Source organism: Megascapheus bottae, chromosome 7 (assembly GCF_031878675.1).
Source record: "Megascapheus bottae isolate mThoBot1 chromosome 7, mThoBot2.hap1, whole genome shotgun sequence".
NCBI classification, from domain to species: Eukaryota; Metazoa; Chordata; class Mammalia; order Rodentia; family Geomyidae; genus Megascapheus; species Megascapheus bottae.
In genome coordinates, this window is record NC_143515.1 from 3,532,311 (window position 1) to 3,555,044 (window position 22,734).

Below are 22,734 nucleotides of genomic sequence, written 5' to 3' on the forward strand. Positions count from 1 at the left end.
TTTGCTTCTTCGTAAACAAAATTCAGTTCCTATTTGGATTTTAATGATTAATGTTGAAACAGTGAACAAAGGCTTTAGGTGTCCATTAAGTGTCACGTTTAAGTTCAAAGTATACATAATTTTCATGCAAGGTAAGTTTTTGAACTTACCTTATTACATTTTTTTCTGGAAGTGGGCCTTTGAGGTTTTCTAAATGGAGTATCTTTCCATATACTTCCTGCAGCAAATAAATGTACATGTTAAAATAAAAGATTGTACATTTTTACTTATGAAATTCTTTTTATTTTCCTGTGAGTTCTCCTTGTTTCAATGTGGCTTCCTTAAATTAGTTTTAAATTAAAAGAAAATGCTTTTTAATAGAACTCTTTCTCACCAAACTAAAGGATGGTAATTTCAGCACACTTTAACTGATGACTTAACAATAACTATAAAAATTTTACAACTCCATGTCAGTGAGGATGGCTAAAGCAATCAAAATTCCAGAAACTATTTTCTTAAAATCAGAATTTATATACCATGGGCAATTTAAACTCAGATTACTACACCTAAATTTATATGTTATAGTGGAACCACTTCTCTAATATTTAATTTTATATAAATAATACCTAAGTTTACAATTTGTCCCAAGAATCAAAAAGTCTTTTTGATGGTGGTGAGCAAGTGTTTAACTAACCTGTGTATGTGGGGGAATGGTGCTAGGATCAGACCAGGGGTCTGCATCACACATGCTCAATAGGCCCCTGCTTCTGAGCTACAATTCCCCAGCCCCTAACAAAATGTTCTCTATGCTCCTGCTTCTAGAATGCAGTTCCTGAACCTTCCCTCACTTGTAAGCATGCTAACTGCATACTGGCAGGCTGGCCCCATGAGGGGGCTACACTGGGGTGAGGTGTATGCCCTGGTTAAGAGACACACCACACAAGGTAGCAAGCCCAGTAGCTGCCTGCTCCTCAGGCCGGAGATCTGGAGAGTGCAAAAGTCACACATGAAATTATAAGAAGGCCAATGACAAGTGATATTCTGCCTCCCTCCTCTGTTTGAAAGTGCTTAAAATTTGTGGAGTAAGCAAAGCAACTAAAATGGCAATAATCAGCAATCCTCATAAGCAAGTTTCGAGTCAAAGTTCTGGTTGTTAAATTGACAATCACTTTCCAGTGACTTTTGAGCAGTATTTGCTTTAAGCCTGTATTTTTCTTAAAATAAATTTTCACAATCTCAGTTCCTTTTAGTGTTCTGTTTACAGCCACAGTAATTTATACCAAATGTAAGTAAAATAGTCACAAAAATGTAAAAGGAAACAACTCATGAAAAGTACAAATGGAATTTTCCACATGGTAAATTCTACTTATTTAAGGCAATGTTTGTGTACAACTGGTTACAATCTGACAAACTGCATAAAGTTCATGACAACACTTCAAATGCTCCTCATTCTTGGAAAGAGGGATGCTGGGGATTAAACTCAGAGTCTCATGCATGCTAAGCACGCTTCTACTACTGAGGCACACTGCCAGGTCCATATATTTCTTTAAATAAGAAAACATACATAATAGTGCTTAGCACACACTGGGCTTGACCTACAGTGATGTCAAGAATGCTAGCAGGGGCAATGCTGGGCTTTCAAGAATCAAGTAATCTAAACAATTGTATTTGTGAACCATTTCTATTTCTGCATTCTCTTCTCTATAATAAAACCACTCTTGAGGGTCCACCTGAGTTACTTAGAGCTAACATTCTCTGAAAAGTCCATCTACAGCTTTACCTCCCTGAAGAGATGGCTCTAATTTACATTAAAAAAATCCATGAGGATATAAAATATGTCAGGAATTGTCAACATCATAGATTCTCACTGGTAGCTGCTGGTATATTGTTAAATTTCCACTTAATTTTTAAGGGACACTAGAGAATTAGAATGACCCCCACCTACACTTAGTTTATGTACTGTACTTAATAGTGTAATTTTCGAATATGACAGGAATAACCCAGATGTGAAATGCTGAATCATTAATCACAGCTACGATTAATATTTCATAAAATCAAAGCAAGCCTATCCACCCCTCATGTCATCAGATTTCCATAATGTATGAGTCAAATTTAGAAGGTGTCTAATTTGAAAATACCAGATGCTCAGGTTACAGAAAAGAAACGTTAAAAATCTTTCCCAGTATGATTTTTAGTATCCTTCTAGAATTTGTTTTGGTTCTATTAATTGTGTGGAAATTCCAATCTTTCCTGGGTAAACAAGCAACACTTCAAGAGGATGGGGTGGTGTAGAAAAAAGTCAACTGTTTTTGGCATGCAAAGTAAATACTAACAAACTAATGGTAATTATCATCTTAGATACAACAGGAGACACGTAATTTGTTAAGAAAGCAAAAAAAATTAATTTCTTAAATAACTTCAACAATCTTGATCTTTTGGTCAGTGTGATAAACAAAATTAAATGAAATAAACATAGCTATAATTCAGAGTACCTCAACTTTCAAGTGCCATTCTCTATTGTTTGCCCATTGTTCCTGTGTGAATACTGTAGAGTATACACATCTAGGGCGTAATACTATTCCACACAAAAAGAAGAGTCTCTGATACAGGCCATATGAAAGCCTAATTATCATCTTAGATACAACAGGAGACACGTAATTTGTTAAGAAAGCAAAAAAAATTAATTTCTTAAATAACTTCAACAATCTTGATCTTTTGGTCAGTGTGATAAACAAAATTAAATGAAATAAACATAGCTATAATTCAGAGTACCTCAACTTTCAAGTGCCATTCTCTATTGTTTGCCCATTGTTCCTGTGTGAATACTGTAGAGTATACACATCTAGGGCGTAATACTATTCCACACAAAAAGAAGAGTCTCTGATACAGGCCATATGAAAGCCCTCTGGGAAGTCACAGGAAGTCACATCAAAATGCCAGGAACTCAACCAGATACTGTAGACTTTTATTTCTCAGATTAAAATCACATAATAATAACACCATTACCAAAAAAAAAAAAGGTATTCTGATTAAAATCAACATAGAGGCCAACAAGTTGAACTTGTATTTTTGAAAACTAATTTTTCTAGTTGTTACCTTTGGAGCATACAAAATACACAGTGGTGGTGATTCATACGTACAGGAAATGTACATTAAATATATCTCAAGAACAGCTATTTCTCCTACTGAATTAATTACTGAATTAACTCCAGCTGCCAAGAAGTCCTAAAACAGCAGGCAGATATCCTTTACCACCCGTTTATAGCTTTTAAAAAATAGGCACTTTACACAGTTGTAAAACAGTTATTTTATAATAGCTCGGTGTGAGAAGGGTCACTAGTTCATTCCAGTTTTAAAGATAATAGCACTACATCTAAGAGAGTTAAATACTTGCTGCAAGGTCACAAAGAGGATCCAGAGACACCTAAGCCAAACAAGACTTTCCTAATACTCCATGGGAAGACTCCACCATCCCGAGCCTGTCATTTCTGGCACTGAGGATCTCAGGCTTTGGGAACTCAGGATATTCAAATCATCTAAAACAAATGCGGCAACCTCTGAACAAGCCAGGAACTTCTTTTGCAGCCATAGTGAGTGGGCTCTGCTTCCAAGTAAGGATGAATAGAAATACTTCTTTCACATTTTGAATTTCTTTTCAACATGGCACAATAGTTTGTCCATGATGAACTACTGAGTCCTTCACTTTATATATTTGTTTAGTATAATTTTCCTTAATGGCTTGAGATGAGGGAGAATGATGAAAGGTATGACACTGGTCAAGGTACACTGTTCTTATAAACTGATTTGTGGAGTTTAAACCCCTCTGCACACCTACTTTAAAAAAGGAAATGAATATAAGGTATTTTTAATGTATCCCATTATTTTTTTGCAAATTTATTTCTAAGATTCAAGTGAAGTTGCTATATAATGCCAAATTTTCAGTACAGTTTTCAGAACTGCATGTTAGACATGGCTTATGCAAAATGTCTTCCCTGCTTATTGTGTTGGCGTTATACTAGGCTGAAAACTGGAGAAACTTTATCACCTGTATTTTAAGAAAATAGATTAGAGCAGCCGGGCATGGTGGCTCACATCTGTCATTCTTACTACTCAGGAGGCTGAGATCTGAGAGGATCAAGGTTCAAAGTCAGCCTGGGCACCAAAGGACCTGAGACTCTTATCTCCAATTAACCTCTAGAAAATAGGAAGTGGGAGACCTATGGCCACCTCATCTTTGACAAGGGAGCCAAAAAAATAGAATGGAAGAAAGACAGCCTCTTCAACAAGGGTGCTGGCAGAACTGGTTAAGCACCTGCAGAAAACTAAAGTTGGATCCTTCTTTGTCACCCTGCACCAGAATTAACTCCAGATGGATCAAAGACCTGGAGGTAAAAGCCGATACACTGAAAACTTTACAAGAAGGAATAGGAGATACACTAGGCCTCCTTGGCACAGGTCGAAACTTTCTTAATAAGGACCAAGAATCACAACAAATCAGAGAAAGGCTAGATAAGTGGGACTGCATTAAATTGCAGAGCTTCTGTATGGCAAAGGACATAACTAGTAAATTAATTAGGAAGCCTACAGAATGGGAGGTCTTCACTAACCATATCTACCTCATATCTAAAATATATCAACAGCTCAAAAAATTCAATCACTCCAAAACTAATCTCCAAAGTAACAACCATCCCATTAAAAGATGGGCCAAAGACTTAAAGAGTCTTCTCTGAAGAAGAAGCAAAAATGGCCTATAGACACATGAAGAAATGCTCAACATCTCTGGTCATAAAAGAAATGCAAATCAAAACAACTCTAAGATTCCACCTCACTCCAGTCAGGATGGCCAGGATCAAGAAATCTAATAACAACAGATGCTGGAGGGGATGTGGCCAGGAGGGATCACTACTACACTGTTGGTGGGAGTGCAAACTCATTCAACCACTATGGAAAGCAGTACGGCAGTTCCTCAAAAGACTAAACATAGAGCTCCCCTATGACCCAGCAATTTCACTACTTGGCATTTACCCAACCATCCAGAAACAAGGGCATACTAAATCCACTAGCATAATGATGTTCATTGCAGCACTATTCACCATAGCAAAGACATGGAAGCAACCCAGATGTCCCTCAGCTGATGAGTGGATCAACAAGATATGGTATTTGTACACAATGCAATTCTATGTTGCTGTCAGAAAGAATGACATCGCCCCATTTGTAAGGAAATGCAAAGACTTAGAAAAAATCATATTAAGTGAAGTAAGCCAGACTCAAAGGAACACAGGCCCAACAGTCTCCCTCATTTGTCATAATCAGTAGGAAGCTTGGGCTCTCCTAGCAGAGATTTACAATAGAACAAAATCTAGAGACATTAGGCCAAATAGTACGACACTAAATGTAAGGACCTCCAGGATAAGGAAACAAAAGCCATATAATGAGTGACTGTTGTCCTTAATGTACTATGTTACTATGTTATCTGTCATCTCTTTGGCCATCCTTTGGGTATCTCATATTGTTACAATTTTTCACCTTGTTATCTGATATATTTTATATGTGCTAATTGGTTATTTGAAATTGGGTAAGGAATGGAGCAAATTAAGATAAGCAGGGGGGGGGGAATAGGGACCATGTCATGAGAAAGGGTATCACAAAGTTTGTGAAGTTATGCACCTTCTATCCAGTGAATATAATGTAACCCTTCTATTAATCATAATAAAAATATTTAAAAATAAACAAAAACAAACAAACAAACAAAAGAAAATGGGAAGTGGGGCTTGGCTCAAGGGTAGGGTGGTAGCCTTGAGCTGAAGAGCTCAGGGACAGTGCCCAGGCCCAGTTCAAGCCCCATGACCCACCACATATACGTGTGTGTGTGTGTGTGTGTGTGTGTGTGTGTGTGTGTGTGTGTGTGTGTGTGTGTGTGTGTGTGTGTATTAGAGTAATTCTTATGAGCACTACATAGTTTTCAGAATTTTGTGAAGACATTTTCCAGCATGGGTTTGGGTGGAAGGTGGGGGGCGGATATTAAAAAGTGCTCTGAGCACAAAGGGCTCTGAGGTCCATCTTCCCTGGAGCACCAGTTGTTAAGGTAACAAGTTTCCTTACAGCTTTCACAAGGTTTACATCCTGAGTTCTTCATCCAGATACAATGTTTCTAAATTGACTTTACTTCAGACCCCCTTAAAAATATTTTATAACCAATGTTCCACTGGGAAAAGTTGCATTACAGACATTCCTTGACTTAATAAATTATATCTGACAAAAGGGGTCCCACAAAATAGTCACTAATCACCTCCCATGAGCTTTCTGTGAGTTTTTGCTAGGCTTTGGGCCTCCAAAGCCCTGGTTTGGCAGGCAGGTGCACTTTTGAGGTGGTAGAGGTTTATGAGGTGGGGCCTCCTCGGGTCTTCTAGACATTCGGATCAGACCCTTGAAGGGGAGTCTAGGACACTGGTCTTTTCTTCACTTCCCCACAAAGATACAAGAAAGTTTTCTCTACCATGTATTATCCGTGCAAGAAGCCCCAAAGCAACAGGGCCAACTGCCTGTAGACTGAAACTTCCAAAGCTGTGAGCTGCTGGAGATGGGCTTAGCAAGTACAAGGTCTGTAGTCAAACCCAGAACCACCAAAAAAGGAAAGCAGAAATATGGTGTCTGTATGTTATCTCCCCAAAACTGTGAGCCAAAATAAGCTATTTTATTTTTTTAAAGTACATTATCTCAGGCATTCTGTTACAACAATGAATAGTGGACATAATTTTCAACTAATCTTTACTGAATTTTATTTAATTTTTCAAAAACATATATACTAGTAAAATCTGTAAACCTAAGCTGTTACTTTTCTTAAAATTAGCTGCACAAGCTGAATAGTGCCAAGTAAGGTTGCAAATGTCTCGGTCATGATTATAGACTCTTATTTCCTTTCCCACCTTTTGGTCACTCTGAATAGGTACAAAGGCCCTAGCACTGTGCTTACCCTTAACTTGCATACGGGGCCTTCTTTCTAGTCGAAATCTAGACTACTCAAACAAAACTTGATTACTAGGCTGCATAGTCCCGCGTAGCATTTCCTCTCCCTTTCTCTCTTTCTCCCTCTCCCTGGCTCTTCCTCTTCCTCTTTCTCTATTTTCTCTAAAGTGCTGGAAATCAAACCCAGGGGCCTTACATATACTAGGTCAAGACTGCCACTGAGTCTAAGCCAGCATTTTTTGTTGACATTTATGTCTTCTTCCCTTTCCTCATGCTTTCACTCAGCTGTTTCAAGAGACCTCTTTTGTTTGTTTCTTTTTTTCCTTCTGCTAAACTGAAGCCCTACCTCTTGTCTAAAGAGCATTCCAGTTCTACTGGTTAAAGGACTATTAAGGGAAGGGAAAACTGTCTGTTTTGAGTAAAAACAAGCAAGGCCAGCCAGTGCCACGAAGCACGCATCTCCTTTATAGCGCTCCTCTGAGAAACTTAAGAAGTTCCTTATTTCTTCAAATTACTTTCAGAAATTATGTTTGTATTATTTTATACTTTTTTCACTATACATGTATACTTTGTTTTATATAGTGAATGGGAATTTTACCTACTTTCCCAGGACCCTGAAGACAAGTGGACTACTATGTCTACAAGCAAATGAGGGTCCCATACTCTGTGTCATAGTCTCTAGAGTATGATACAGTCAATGTGAAATTCTCAAGGGCTGGCAACATTTCCTTCATTTCACACTTCCTATCAGGCTGCATTTCTGGGCAGAGACAATAAACTGCCTGTTTATTCCCTTTGCCATCTTTCCTCAAAAATCTCACTTTTCTACAAAACGGATAGTCAGTTGCTATAAAGTAATATGTAGACTTAATATACACAGTCACTAAATACTCTCAAGACCCGTTTATGATTACAGAAGATAAGGCAGGTTAACTGGCCTTAGAATTGGTCTCCTCACACAGCTGCATATGGGATGGGCTTGAAATCTGTTTCCTTGTCAAAAAGCTTAGCCAGAGACTGCCATGTCCCACAGAATTATAGCTGGTCAAAAAGAGGGGAGAAGCAGTTTGGCTTGGTGCCCTCTCCCCTGCCACAAAGAAAGAAAATTATGACAAATAGCAACAAAAATTCATCTTCAAGCCTGTCAGTCTTCAGAGACTACTTCTTGTGCTCTGGGGAGGAGAGCAAAGTGATCATTCTGGATGAGGAGAGACAGGGGGCATCCCTACCACCTCTGCCTCCCACTGTGAGAGAGAGAACAAAGGACAGAAAGCACCTGGACCTTCAGGCATCACAAGGGGATTTTTATGTGCAGGGCTGCCCCTGACTTCAGCCCGGTTAGTGCTGAGTTCAAATGAGAACATTTAGTTGCTATTCCAAAGTTCCCATGCCAGAAAGTAGTGGATTTGTGTGATTTAGGAGATGAAATGGGTGTGGCCACACTGGTAATTAATGACATCTGCCATCTTGATGCTAAAGTGACTGGCAGACATTTAGGAACTCTGGAGTATGTATCAGAACCTGTATTACCCCCAAACAAAAAGCGATTATTAGTGTGATATATAATGTGGCATTTAGAGTAGGTTAAATTCTATCTACTGAGAAACCTTAGTTTCTAGAGGAAAACCTTGGGAAACTACAAAAAAACTAAAAATAAAGTGGGGGCTCTTCTACAATGTGTAATTTCTTCATTACGATGGAATGCAACACAGTCTCTCCCCCTTGGGTTGCTCAGATTCCGCCAAAACAAATGCAAATGGCTTGTCAGATGACAGCTGTTTGATAAGGCTCCTCTGCAAGACCTGCATGCTTTACTTTTTTCCGTGAAACTTGGGATGAAAGGCAGAAGGCAGGAAGAGAATTAATGTAGCATACAGTCTAAAGGCAATGCTACAACCGTGATTAAGTAGAAAAGTTAAAAGGCACAGATTTTCCACAGCTTCGCTGCGTGCAACCCATCCGTGTAACAAGTTGACAGGCCTAGCGCGTCAGCTCCATCATCCCCTCCGACAGCTAAAACACTGCACTGCATCCCTTTTCAGAGAAAATTTGCGTCTGCACCATGAAGCGTTGTACATTATTTCTTAGCACTGCAGGGGGCTCAAGTCCATATGGAACCTTCACAAATATTACCACAGATCAAACCAGCAGCGTTTGGAGGCAGATTTGACATACCTATTTAAATGAACAGCAGGGGTCCTTGGGCAGCCTCAGGCTGTGCTGGAGAAAGCCTCAGTGGAAGCAAGAGTCGAAGCTCCATTACTCAGCAAAGACACCCTCTACATTTATCATTCATTTCATTTCTGCCAGGGCAAGAAGCTCATTTGCCCAAGGTCAACAAAAAGCAAAAAGAAAGGTTTCTTTTTTTTTTCCCCAAGAAATAAATGTACCTGACAAGTGGGGATTTTGTCCTCTGGGTTTGTGGAGCACAAATAAACAGCAGATAAGTCTAAAAAATAGAGTAAACGGGCACGTTGATTCAAACCACTGAAAGCTGCCTGCAGAAGTGGGAAGCCCCATAAATATTCCTGTACCTTTAAAAACTCATATACTGGCTAAAATAGAACTTGACACCGTGTTCTAAAAATAAAATAGGATGCAGTAGCATTCTCAGCTCTTTTTCACGGTAATTTTGGAGAACTCTCCAAATGTGCACACTATCAAACACAGCTCTCAAAACAAAACAAAAATTGTCCACAATAGACTAAAATGCAGTTGGAAGTCAAAGTGCAATAGAAACATTTTTCAGGTGTGGTTTGAAGTCACAATGCATTAGCCCGTGAAAAGCAAAAGCTTCATATGAATAAAAGACTCCGAGTACACAAAGTTCTCAAGGTAAATTAAATGCCTTTCTGGTCCTAACAGGGTTTTCAGGGTTTCCTCTTGTCTAGCCTCCAAACATACACATGCACTATAGAAAATTTTAATTTGCAAGTGAAAGTATTTTAAGGATAAACAATTTCTGGTATAAAGTCTGCAAGATTTACTTTTATCAAATAAAAAATATATAAAGTCTTTCATTAAGACACTGCCTTACCTTGGACTTTTTGTTTTCAGCCAGTATTAAAATACTAAGCTCTGAAGGTGAAAAACATGGGCAGCATGATTAATTTTGTAGCTACAATTCCTATTTATCATAAATGTAATATACTTACATGCATTAATGAATAATATGATTGTTTGCCAGTATAGAAGAGAAAATGAAATGGGCGGCCATCTTCTCCCCATTGGATTGCTAATAAAAAAAAGCCAGACAAAAAGAAATAAAAAGATACATAGATAGGCCAATAGCAGTATTTAATTGTAATTATTAGACATCTTTATAATTCGGCTTAACTTTTAAAATAAAAAAGTACTAGTATATAGAATGCATATTTAGTGTACCATACTTACTATGCAAATATTTAGCATATTTACTATTTCAGACAAGATAGCATAAGCATTCAATGAGTTATTCTATTATAAGAAATGTCTGTAAACTGTTTTAAAGTAAAAACACATAAAATACATCGAACTATCTATCAAGAACCAAAAAAATTAGTAGGATTACCCAACAATAAAATAAATTTTAAAAAATTAGTATGTTACAGAAATAATGTATTCCCATGTTCTACAAAAGGACACATGGTAGTTAATAATGCAGTATATCCTAAAAATCCAAACTATACACACTGTAACAAATTTAAAAAACAAGAACTTATTTTTCTATGCCACATCATTTTGTTGCAACCTGTGCCAATATGCTGTTGAGAGTTTAAAATATCTATGACAGAAGGGGCTGCAGAAAGGAGTTACCTATAATTCTTTGTGAAATACATGTCTAATAATTTGTCTAATAATAGCAAACAGAATGAGACAGTGAACAAGATAAGCTCCATTTCCACATTCTTTGTCTACTGTTAATTTGTTTCCCAGAGAACAATTTGTTGTGATTCCTGAAAAGACTACACTTCCAGATCCATCCATGAATCGTAAACTATGTTTGTTATATAATATATAAAAATATAACATGTAAAATGCTCAATATTACCTAGTTTATTATGTAATACTTTATGTTATATAACATCTAGCATGTAACATACATGTAAAATGCTCAAATTATATTGTATATTATATTGTTATACAACATATAGTATATAACATACATACTATATAACATAATGTAACATATTTATATGTCAAATCTGTCTCTTTATGGCAATAATTTTTCAACTTCTTGTTCATTACTCATCCCATCATAGAGCTTCTTTGGACAGTTTTGTTGACTGCCCTATTCTCATGCCATTTTATTACCATAGACATAGTAAATATCTGCTGGTGTATGCTGTGAGCCTATGGAGGACATGAAAACTACTGTTTCTATACCTTTATGAACAGTCTTTGTTCCCACAGAGTACACATGCTTAAAGGAGTTCAGCGCTCCAGAATAATTTTCTTTTCTTTTGAAACATTTTTTCCCATATTCAGATAGGTAATTGATCTGGAATTTGTGTGTGAGGACATGGATTATTTGGTCCACTATGATTATTATTATTAAGTATTATTATTTTGTCCAGCCTTCATTCTAGTTTCTTTTCTAATAGTAAGCATTTCCCTGCTGTGATATTTTCTGTATCAAATAATCTCTTTCTCTGAGGATAATTAGTATTAAACAGACACAAGCTACTTTATGTGAAAATACTTAATGGAGAACCAAAATGTCCTAGAGAACAGTAAAAAATAATAATTATCAGACATTTACATTGAAAGATAAAATTATTTGCCAATGGTTTAAAGATATTTTAAATCATTTTAAACAGTGTTTATATCCATTATTTTCATTAAATTCATATTTTCTCAGTATGTGTTGTGGTTCTTTTCTGGTGTGTGTGTATTTTTTCAGTATGTGTTGTGGTTCTTTTCTGGTGTGTGTGTGTGTGTGTGTGTGTGTGTGTGTGTGTGTGTGTGTGTGTGTGTGTGTGTGTGTGTGTACATGTACACCAGGACTGAGAATTATTAAATTCAGGGTGTCAGTTCTCAAGGTTTACTCAGCTTGTGTGTGTGTGTGTGTGTGTGTACACATGTATACCAGGACTGAGAATTAAATTCAGGGTGTCAGTTCTCAAGCTTTACTAAGCTTTTAGTCTCAAGGCTGGTGCTCTATTACTTGAACCACAGCTCATTTCCAGCATTTTGCGGTTAACTGGAGAAAAGTCTCATGGGCTTTTCTGCCCAAGTTCAACTGCACAGCTTCAAATTTCAGCCTGCTGGGTAGCAACAGTTACAGGAATGAGTAACCAATGCTTGGCTAAATTGGATTTTCATTGTACTGGTCAGTCAGAAAGTTGCAAAAAACACAAATAGCGTGGTTATAGATAATCACTATTAAGTGTGGGCAAACACGTATGAGTATGTATACTTACACATTTGGCAATGTATACATGAACACACGTATATGTATATTGAATCTGAAGTATCCCAGATTTTTAAGACACTTCATCTAGTAGAGCTGGTGAATACAGAGGGTGGCTCAAGTGGTACAGCCCTTAGTTAAAATACCCCCAAAATAAAGATTCCATCTTGTATAACATACACACACACACATACATACACATACGTGCGCGCATGCACAAAATCATCAAACCATGGCAGGTATCACAAGTGACATTAATTGAAAAGTGTATCTTGTTAAGTAAGACACTAAAATTTGAAGAACTTACGCTTTAGAAATCACAAAACCTAACACAAACACCTGCTAATGGTTAATATTCTACTCTGTTCCACAACTACCAGAGCTTTCTGCTACAAACTCCCTACTTGAGGTTTTTGTTTGTTTGTTTGTTTTTAGAGTTTCCTATGGTTTCCTGAAACTTAACTTGTAAACTGCCATTAATAATTTATAACTTTGAAAGCAGAAATTTTGGAATACTGTCTTCCATTACAGAAACATGCAATATGTCTTCCAGTTATTCAGACTTTCACTTCTGGTTGTCAGCTTTTATTTTCTATACAAATCTCTTATTTTATACTCTTTCTTGGTATTGCAAATAGTTACTTTGTTGCTCTTGTTACTTACTGCCTTTTCCTATTTAGTTAACTATTAACAGATTTCAAAATAGACAATATTAATTATACAAGTATATACTGATGTTATAAGGATTACATATTAATTAGCATTGCTTGGCTAGAGGCAAGGTGAGAGACTTAGCTCCTTCTGTGTACTTACAGGTCTACCTGCATGAAACCACACTGTTGGCCTGTTCTCAGAAATGAACCTAGTGCTAACACATGATGCACACTGTACTGGGTTTACTTGTTTCCACGGCCCAGTCAAACCTGGGCTGATAGAACCCATCTATGCCATGCCTCGCACCATGTGTACGTAATACATGGTACGGCTCTCACATTTCATGGAGAAACTCTATGATAGTTAAACTTTCCAATTTTTGACACATACTAAAATTTTCTTTTCTGGCTAAAAAACAGCCTCATTGTTATTATTTTAAAGAAACTGTTTCTAGTCTGATATTTTCAAATGCTTAATAGTTTTTTAAAATATATTCTTTTCCTTAGTCCATTTTTCTATTAAGATTTTTCTGTTATTGATATATGCAAAATTTATTTTAGGTTTTGAGCCTCTCTGTCACATTTAAATTTTTCTAATGTGCTTTTTATCAAAGGCTTTACCTTCACAATAGATAGTTTGTCATCTTTGTCTTTGCTTTTTTTTGGGGGGGGGAAGAGGGCTAATGTCACTAAAAAATATTGAGGGCTGTATATTTATCTATTCATGTACCTGCCACATCATTTACTTCTGTTCTAGAGTTTAAATTTAATTTCAATAATATACAGTGACTTTTTAAGGTTTAACTCTATCATATTTTGAACACAATCTACTTTGTAACATTCCTTTAAATAGTCTAAAAGGGACACATGAGCATGCCTCCGTATGGACATATAAAAAATGGCTCTGCAAATTTCATAAAGATGGAGGAAGATAGCAATTCACTTTCTGTCACTACCACAGGTCTGTTGCCTGCATTGTCATTGCAGTCCGGTACATGCTCATTTGGTGGGGTGTGGTTTTGGACACTATGATATCAGTGACAAGCAGGATGCTTGCTGTTTCCCACATGCTTAGCAGTTCAGCCTTTAACTACACTGTGGTACCCTTCTATGAAATGGATCAGTAAAAAGTTCTAGAACAATTGCTTATACCCACATATTCTACTAAAATTCTCATAACAGTCTTTATGATTTTTCATAATGTCAGTGGGCAGTCATAACATCTTGAACAATAATTTATTCCAACTTCTTCCTCTTTTTTTCTTTGTATCATGTTATGGATAGGACATGCTGCCTCACACATGCTCTGCAAGCACTATACTAAGCTACAACTATACAACAGCAACTATACTAAGCTACCTCAGCTATTCAGTTGAGACAGGGTCCCTCTATGAAGCCAGATAAACTTGAGCTCCTCCTGCCTCTGTCTCCCTAATGTGGGGAGGAGTAGCAAGCAAGCAGCACTTGACAGAATATCAGAGGACTTTCCTAATTTTTTCAGGGTTTTTGTTGTTATTGTTTCTTTGTTTAGTCTATACTGTTTTTTCCAACTTTCCACTTTTTGGTGGAGGGAAAGGTCTAGAGACTGAATCAAGCCTTGTGCCTGCTACGGAGGAGAAACTCTACTATTAGAATTCTATCTTTCATCCCACATTAAAAAAAAAATTAGTCACACTTCATAAGACTTCTAAAACAATAATACTAAATAATGGACATAACCTTTCTTATTCCTGAATATAACAGAATTTAATGATGAATTAAAATTTCAATTCTATTCTGTTTCTCATGATAGTCATCCTGAAATTAATAAAGGTTTTCATTTCTAGTTTAAATATTTTTTACAGAACAATCCAAACAAAACCAAACAACAACAAAAAACTGCTCAATCCTATTAACCGATTTTGTATTTTCGCTCTGGAATCCTCTCCCTTGGACTCACAGAGAAAATTACATTATTAATAATTTCTAATGGCAAACCATTCTTACATTCCCAGGGAAACATGTTCTCTAATATATATATATATATATATATATATATATTATTATTTTGCTACTCCTGGGCTTGGGCTCAGGGCCTGAGCACTGTCCTTGGACTTTCTCAATGCTAGAGCTCTACCACTTGAGCCTCAGCACCACTTCCGGCTTTTTTCTATGTATGTGGTACCGAGGAATTGAAGCTGGGTATTCGTACATGCTAGGTAAGCACTCTACCACTAGGCCAAACTCCCAGCCAACTAGTATATATTTTTTTAATAATTTATTTGGCTAGCATTTTATTTTATTTTACTTTTTTATGGTTGTGATACTTCGGTTAGCATTTTATATAGGCTTCTTTTCTAGACAACTCTTGTCCAGACTTGCACAGGTCTCATTCCTAGACCTCTGATCTTTGGCTTTTCTGTTTTTTTTGTCCAAACAGAATTTTCGTAATTAAGACAACTGTGGCAGCTACATTATTCTCTAAGCACCCTGTGTGAGAGCTCATGGAGGCAGTAGCCACACCTGGAGGTAAGGCGCTCTAGCCTTTCTACATGCCTTGCTTTGTATCCTTTGTGAGTTAAACTCCGCTTTCCATCTCACATTTGTAAAGTAGAGCAAGGAATAGTAAGTGATTAGTAAAACTGCTGTGAAAGTTTGGGGTCAGTATATGCGACTCATTTAGAAGTATGCCTGTTCTTTTCTATATTCCAGTAAACATTGGCTATTATTATAATTACTTGAGAAGGTTTTCAAGTTAACTACATACAATAAAGTTATTCACAGCTATCTTATATTTCAAGTATCTTCTAAATATTATGTCAAATTCTTATTATTGGGCTGGGAATATCTCTCAGATATTTAGCATAGAGGAGGCCCTGGCACTATCAAAACAAAATAAAACTTAATGTTGTTTTCTTTCTCCTTCAGCAAATCTGCCCCATTTTCATTGATTTCAATGAAATACTTGGATTAATAATCATATTCATTCTTCAAATTTGTTCATTATGTATGTCAATTTAGTTTTCTCTGACTTGAACATTCAGTTCTGAAAACTCAGGTACTTAGCTCACATATTGTCAGTCTTTCCTAATTTCTAATGTGTATTTGTCTGTGCACCCACCATACGATGGCATAACCCAAAGGATTTGATGGGAGCTGTTCCCACTATCACAGATCTGTAAATACTCTGCAAATTCAATTTTGACTTTGTATTTAACACAACAGTTACAAGGCTTCTATTGATTTTAGGTGAGAAAAATCAGACAAGATTTTTGTTTGGATTTTGTTAGATTTTTTTATGACCTACTTCATCATAATTCTATTAATATTCCACAGGCATTTCCATAGAAAATGTATTCTTTGTATTTGTATTTGTAGCTATAAAATCATGCTGTGTTATTCAAATTCTTTATAGCCTTAGTTAACGGCTTTTGCTTTATAACATTTCAATGGTAAATGTTTGGTACGAAAAGGTTCACGGCCATCACATTCACTTAATGGATACTAGGTTTTATCCAGATAAATTAGCATTCTGGTCTCATCGAGCGGTTCCCCATCCTCTTTGAATTCCATGTGGTCGCACATTAGAGCCCCTCCTTGTTTCTATCATTAATATGGTCTATTGCTTTATTTTCCCAAGTATTATTTTTTTTGCCAGTTTCAGAGCAGGGTTTTCATATCTAGATGCTTCCATCTTTCAATAAAGTTGCTAACAACCTTACAAGTATCATGGTCTATCTATTGAACCTAAAGTTCAATTACTATTTCAACACACAAAAATCAGTCCGTCCTACATTTACATGTGTAATAAAATTAGGAGGTATATGGCAAAACTTATCTGAGTAATTAAAAAATAGAATCCATTTTCAGGGCCAGGAGTTTTGCCAAGTGGTTAGAGTGCTTGCCTAGCATGCATGGAGATCTGGGCTTGAATCCTCAGTACCACATATATAGAAAAGCTGGAAGTAGTGGTATGGCTCAAGGGGTAGAGCACTAGTACTGAGAGAGGAAAAAAAAAAAAAGACAGTGCTCAGGCCCTGAGTTCAGTCTCCAGGACTGGCAAAAAAACAACCAAACAAACAAAAAAACATTTTCAAAATAGCACATGAACAGTGTGGGAGCACAGACAGACATGTCAGTTGTTACAGTCCAGATGCTGGCAACTCAGTATATCTAACATGGTAAAACTAGTTTCAGAAGGGCAACTGAGTCACAAGGAGTAGAAATACACAGAGCAAAGGTGAGAGGGATGGGGGTGAGGGTGTTGAGAAGATGGGAAACAAAAGAGCCGGTAGAAAAAAGAAAGCGCTGATATTACGGACATTTACAGGAATGCCACTACAAGCATTGTGTTTATTATAATTATATTCTAAAAGCCAAGGTGGGCTTTGGGAATGGCCTTTATTCAGCTCCCTGAAGTTATTATTAGGTTGATGTGATATATTTTATAATCATCATGTCTAAGAATGGAGGGAATAAGACAGACTGAGAAAATAGGAAAGACATGAACAGGTTTATGACAAGACAAAGTGTTTACAATAAAAAATCAACATAAAACTCCCTCCTTCTCTCTCTCCCTCCCTCCTTCCCTCTTTCTTTTGATAGTTATGGGGTACTATTAGAGCCCGCATGCTATCTCTGAGATTTTTTTTTTTTATTCAAGAGTAGCAATCTACCACTTAGAACAACAGCTCCAATTCTGGCTTTCTGGTAGTTGATTGACAGTAATTACGAGTCTCATTGATTTTCCTGCCTAGGCTGGCTTTGAAACCATGATCCTCAGATCTTAGCCTCTTGGGCAGTTAGGATTATAGGCTTGAGCCACCGGTACCTGGCTCATAAAAGTTGTTTCTAAGGATGGAGTAAAGCAACAGAACAGATACTCAGTTCTGAAACACTCCTGTAAAACAACATTTCTATGGAAGTCCCTGCACTCTTCCTAAGGTCTGAGCACTAAGCCTGTCTGGATACTCCCACACTCCTATGCTGCCCAGTACTAACTCAGCTGTATTTACCCCTAAAGGGAAGGATTAGAGATGCACTTACTCCATAAGGACAGGACATGAATTAAGTATCACCTACACTCGTGAAATAAAAGCTCAATAGAAAAGGTAGTTGCTGCATCTAAGAAAATGAAGTTGAATGCTCTAGAAAGACTCAATAGCAGTTATTTTCAAAAAAAAAAGAAAGAAAGGAAAGAAAAAAAGCTGAGTGTGGTGGCTCACGCCTGTAATCCTAGCTACTCAGGAGGCTGAGATCTGAGGATTAAGGTTCAAAGCCAACCTGGGCACAAAAGAACCTGAGACTCTTATCTCCAATTAACCTCTAGAAAACGGAAGTGGGGCTTGGGAAGTGGGCTTAGATTGAGGGTAGAGTGGTAGTCTTGAGCTGAAGAGCGCAGGGACAGTACCCAGAACAAGTTCAAGCCCCACGACCCACAACAAAAGAAAAACAAACAACAAAAAAAAGGTTGTGTTCAATTTAGTGTGGTTGAAAGAAAAAAACAACTGATGGGAATATAGAAATTCTTTGCACTCAAGACTTCTTAGTAAGTTCTGGTATATTCTTTTCTCTACCCTAAGGAAATCATCCCGAAAAATGTTGACCCATTAATGTCATGGTAATACAAAAGAAAAATCCTTCCAGGGACATATCACAGCTGATGAATTCATTCATCTAAGTTAACATTTTTTTTAAAAAAATGGCTTTTAAAACTAACACAATTTTTAGCCCTACTACTGGGGTTTAAACTCAGACCCTAGGGTTTGCTTGGCTGACGCTCTACCACTTAAGCCATGCCTGCAGTTCAGCTTTTTGCTGGTTATTTTGGAGGTGGAGTCTTCATATTTTCTGCCTACCTGGCCTCATACTATGGTTGTATCTCAGTGTCTTTTTGAGTAGCTGAGATTACAGGCATGAGTCTTGGGGCCCAGCTTGATTAATACACTGTAAACTAAGTAACAATCACCATTGGTCTATATAAGGTAAAAGGATTCTAAATGCATTAGAACATTTAGTATTAAATTCCATAGCAATTTTAAAGCGTGTAGGTTAGAAAGAAAAACCTAGGGATCAGGAATTTGGTCTAGTGGTAGAGTGCTTGCCTAGCATACATGAAGCCCTGGGTTCGATTTCTCAGTACTTCATATATAGAAAAGCTCAAAGTGGTGTTGTGGCTCAAGTGGTAGAGCTCTAGCCTTGAGAAAGCCCAAGGATAGTGCTCAGGCCATGAGTACAAGCCCTAGGATTGGCAAAAAAAAAAAAAAAAAAAAAAAGAGAAAGAAAAAGAAAATTGTAAAAGTCAGAGAATACAGATGGCCATGCTAGGAGAGATATTTAGCGGCTGATCAAAAGCAACACATATAAGACAATGGAATCACACATCACAAAAGAGCTGAAAAGACAAGGAAATCACTATACAGACATATATGACTCTAAAATGAAGAAATAAAAATGGAAAGAGTTGCCAACAGCTCTGTACTAAATTCTTATAAAGGTACAGAATGCAAATAACTCCTGTGACATTAGCACAGGCATAAGCTCTAACCTTTCCTAACATGAATATCATTTAATAAAGAAGAACAGCTTGTAAACTCCAGTTATTGGTTATTAGTCACAGAATATATTTAACAATTAAGGTCAAGATGGTAAGTGTACAATATGTGAGCAACTGTTGATAGAACCCAATGCTTTAATACAGGGTGGGGGGGGTGTGTGGAGGACCCAGTTTGTACTTTAGCAAACTTACCTCTTTGTTTTGGAAAAATCTGTTCAGGATGCTGTAAAATAAATTTAAAATGTTATTAGATAATGACTGTAACATATAAAACTAAGTGAAAAATTTTTAAAAAGTAATTAAGATAACTACCTTCATTATTGGCCTGGCTCGTTTCTCAAACAAACCACTTGGAAAAAGGTAAATAATAGCTTTCTGCAAATAACAGACAAAGGTTAATTAACAACTGTTACAAAACAAGCTCATTTATAACTGTTACTGAGTGTTTATTGTAGACCAGACACTGAACTAGTGAACTAGTGTTCCATTTGCACAGTCTCAGTTCATTGTCATTTGGGGGAAGGGCATTACTGGGATTTGAACCAGGGTCTTGTGTTTGTTAGGCAGGTACTCACCGTCCAGCCATGCCTTTAGCACTTTAAATGGGATGAGAAAATCACTATGTGCATACTTTCACCTCTCCCCACAAAAACACGCTAACTTCTAAATTGGTATTGACAACTTTCAAGTGTCAGCTGCAAAGGTGTCTGTTATTCCTTCAGTGTGATACAGGAATAATCTGTAAATGAAAGTGAAAAGTACTCCTACACAAACTTCTACGGTAAAGGACTCATGGCAATCAACTTTAGCAAGGGCAAAGACAAAATCCTGGAAAGAGCAGGCTCTGAACCTAATCCACTACGTTGGTCAGTTTTTCATTATTGGTAAAAATAGCTGAGGCAGTTCAAAAGAAAAAGGATTTATGTGGGCTCAGGATTTCAGGGCAGATGTATTCATGGCTTGGGGACTGAGCTGAGGCAGAACACTGTGTGTCAGGAAGGAGTGACAGGAGCTGCTCATGTCTTGGTGTAAAGGAAGCAAAGAAAGACAAAGGGGGCTGAAGAGAAGATGCCCTTCAAAGGCAAGCTCCCACCCACTGACTTCCTATAGCTAGGCCCTACCTCCTAAAGGCCCCAGCCCCTCCCAAAAAAGCTCCCTAGTTGGGGCTCAGACTTAACACTTCAGCCTACAGGGGACATTTCATAGTCAAACCCTATCCTAACCCTCCTGCTTTTAGATGATCTTTCCATTTTCCCCAGATATATAGTTTCTGGTGCAAGGGTTCAAACTCAGGGCCTCAACACATAGTTTGCCACTGTACAACCTTAATTCTTCCAAAGTGTGTATCTGTGTGTGTGTGTGTGTGTGTGTGTGGGTGTACATGCACGCACATGCTGGTCTGTTTTAGAGTTTTAGGCTTGGATGCTGTCCCTGAGCATTTTTTTGCTCAAGGACAGCACTCTGCCACTTGATTCAGCTTTTTGGTGGTTAGATGGAATCTTGTGGACTTTGCTACCTAGGTTGGCTTTGATGACTGATCTTCAGATCATGATAAGGTTATTGGTGAGAGCCAATGATGTCTGCCCAGTGCTTGCTGAGTTATTAAACTGTGTACACTCAAGTTTCTTAGTACTGTGCTTCACACCTTCTTGGGTGTGACCCCTGTTGTTACAGGCAACCTTGGTGCCCTTTCCCCCAATAGCACAGTGAGGAGAACGTGGACATTCCACAACCTATGGTAGCGCTTGTGATAACGTTTCACCCCACTCATTTCTGTCCCGAGAGTTCATAGAGCTTCCAAATCTCAGAGTAAAGAATGAGTACAAAAATACCTAGTTCTAATCCATTTTTATTTGTTCATAAGGCAAAAAATGTACAAAATGAGCCTGAGACATCTATTGTGAACACAGGAAGGATTTCCAAGGACATAGGAGTTGGCTTTAATGAACTCCTCCCACTGCCAAAGGTGGGCAATTTGAGCACTGAAAAGAACAATGGCAATGGCTTCTAGCACACTCAGTAACTGGGTATACATATATTTAAGTTGTATATATGTGAGTTCATGTGGGCAAACTCTCTTCCTCTCTTCTCTCCCTCTTTCTCATTCTCTTCCCCATGCCTCATCTCTGTACACTAGTGCAAGGCAGGGAAAAAAAGTCAGTGTCTATATAGATCAATACCAGTAATAAGGGTAGAAAGCAGAAGAAAATCATTACTTTCAAGTTACAAGTCAGTCATCATCAGGCAACAGTGCTAAACAGATGCTAACGCCACTGGCTGAAAGATTCTCAGGAAATGAAAAATTTACACAGACTCAAAATATTATCCTACAGATTACTTAATGGCACAAGGGGGGAAGGTACTTAACAACACGTTGAGAGGTCACCACCTTAATAAAGCAAAGCAGTAGTCACTATTCAACAATAGGTGACAATAACCATGGGATGAGTAGTTTTTTTTATATATTTCAAATCTTATCTTGAGGAGCAATGGGCAAGCCAGAATGTGGGACAATTATACAAGTGGCCAGGTTCCTTAGAACAACTAGGCAGCTATAAAGACATTTGGGGGATAAACTGGGAAAAAATGCAAATGTTGACTAGCTATATGAGTATGTTATACATGCACATATGAACATATATGAGTACATGTACATACATAACCAAATATCTAATATTTCACATATATCCACACACGTGAATGACACTATAGTATTGTAATATATTTTGGTGTTAAGTATATGTTGATATATACAGGAGATAAGCTTAAGATAGCTTCAATTTTCAATTGATCCATCTATATACAGACAGCCAAAGAAAATGTGGCAAAATATTAACAACTTGCAAATCTATGTGAGGGGTGTGTGTTTATATTCACCAAGCATTCATATGTCATGGAAGCTTGAAGTTTCTAAGTAAAATGATGTAAAAATACTAAAATTTTAGAAATCATGCACATTTTCCCATAGCCAATGTCTTCTGAGGTCACCATCAGCCTGCTGAACAAGCCTTGCCTGCACCATACACGGTAGCTAGCTCCAAAGCTACCAGCTTCTAGGCAGAAGGCTTCTGAACAGGTAAAGCCCCTTATGACACAGGCATGGAAGAGCACAGCATACTCACTACAGTCACAGGCATGACAGGCCACTCATTCCCAAATGACCATTGAGCTACCACAGGCATCATTTCCAGATATGAAAATTACTGTTA

General features: G+C 37.4%; 1 protein-coding gene across 1 annotated transcript in view; it reads right to left on the bottom strand.

Annotated features, from left to right (window-relative positions):
* The window catches only part of Mrps9 (mitochondrial ribosomal protein S9), a 60,064-nt gene that overhangs the window by 9,865 nt on the left and 27,465 nt on the right, over window positions 1-22,734 (bottom strand). The window contains exons 3-6 of the mRNA XM_090336294.1: window positions 19,838-19,900; window positions 19,718-19,748; window positions 10,101-10,180; window positions 150-217 (exon numbers count right to left, since the gene is read on the bottom strand). Coding sequence (XP_090192420.1) covers window positions 150-217; window positions 10,101-10,180; window positions 19,718-19,748; window positions 19,838-19,900 — 242 coding nt within the window. The remainder of the gene's footprint in view (window positions 1-149; window positions 218-10,100; window positions 10,181-19,717; window positions 19,749-19,837; window positions 19,901-22,734) is intronic.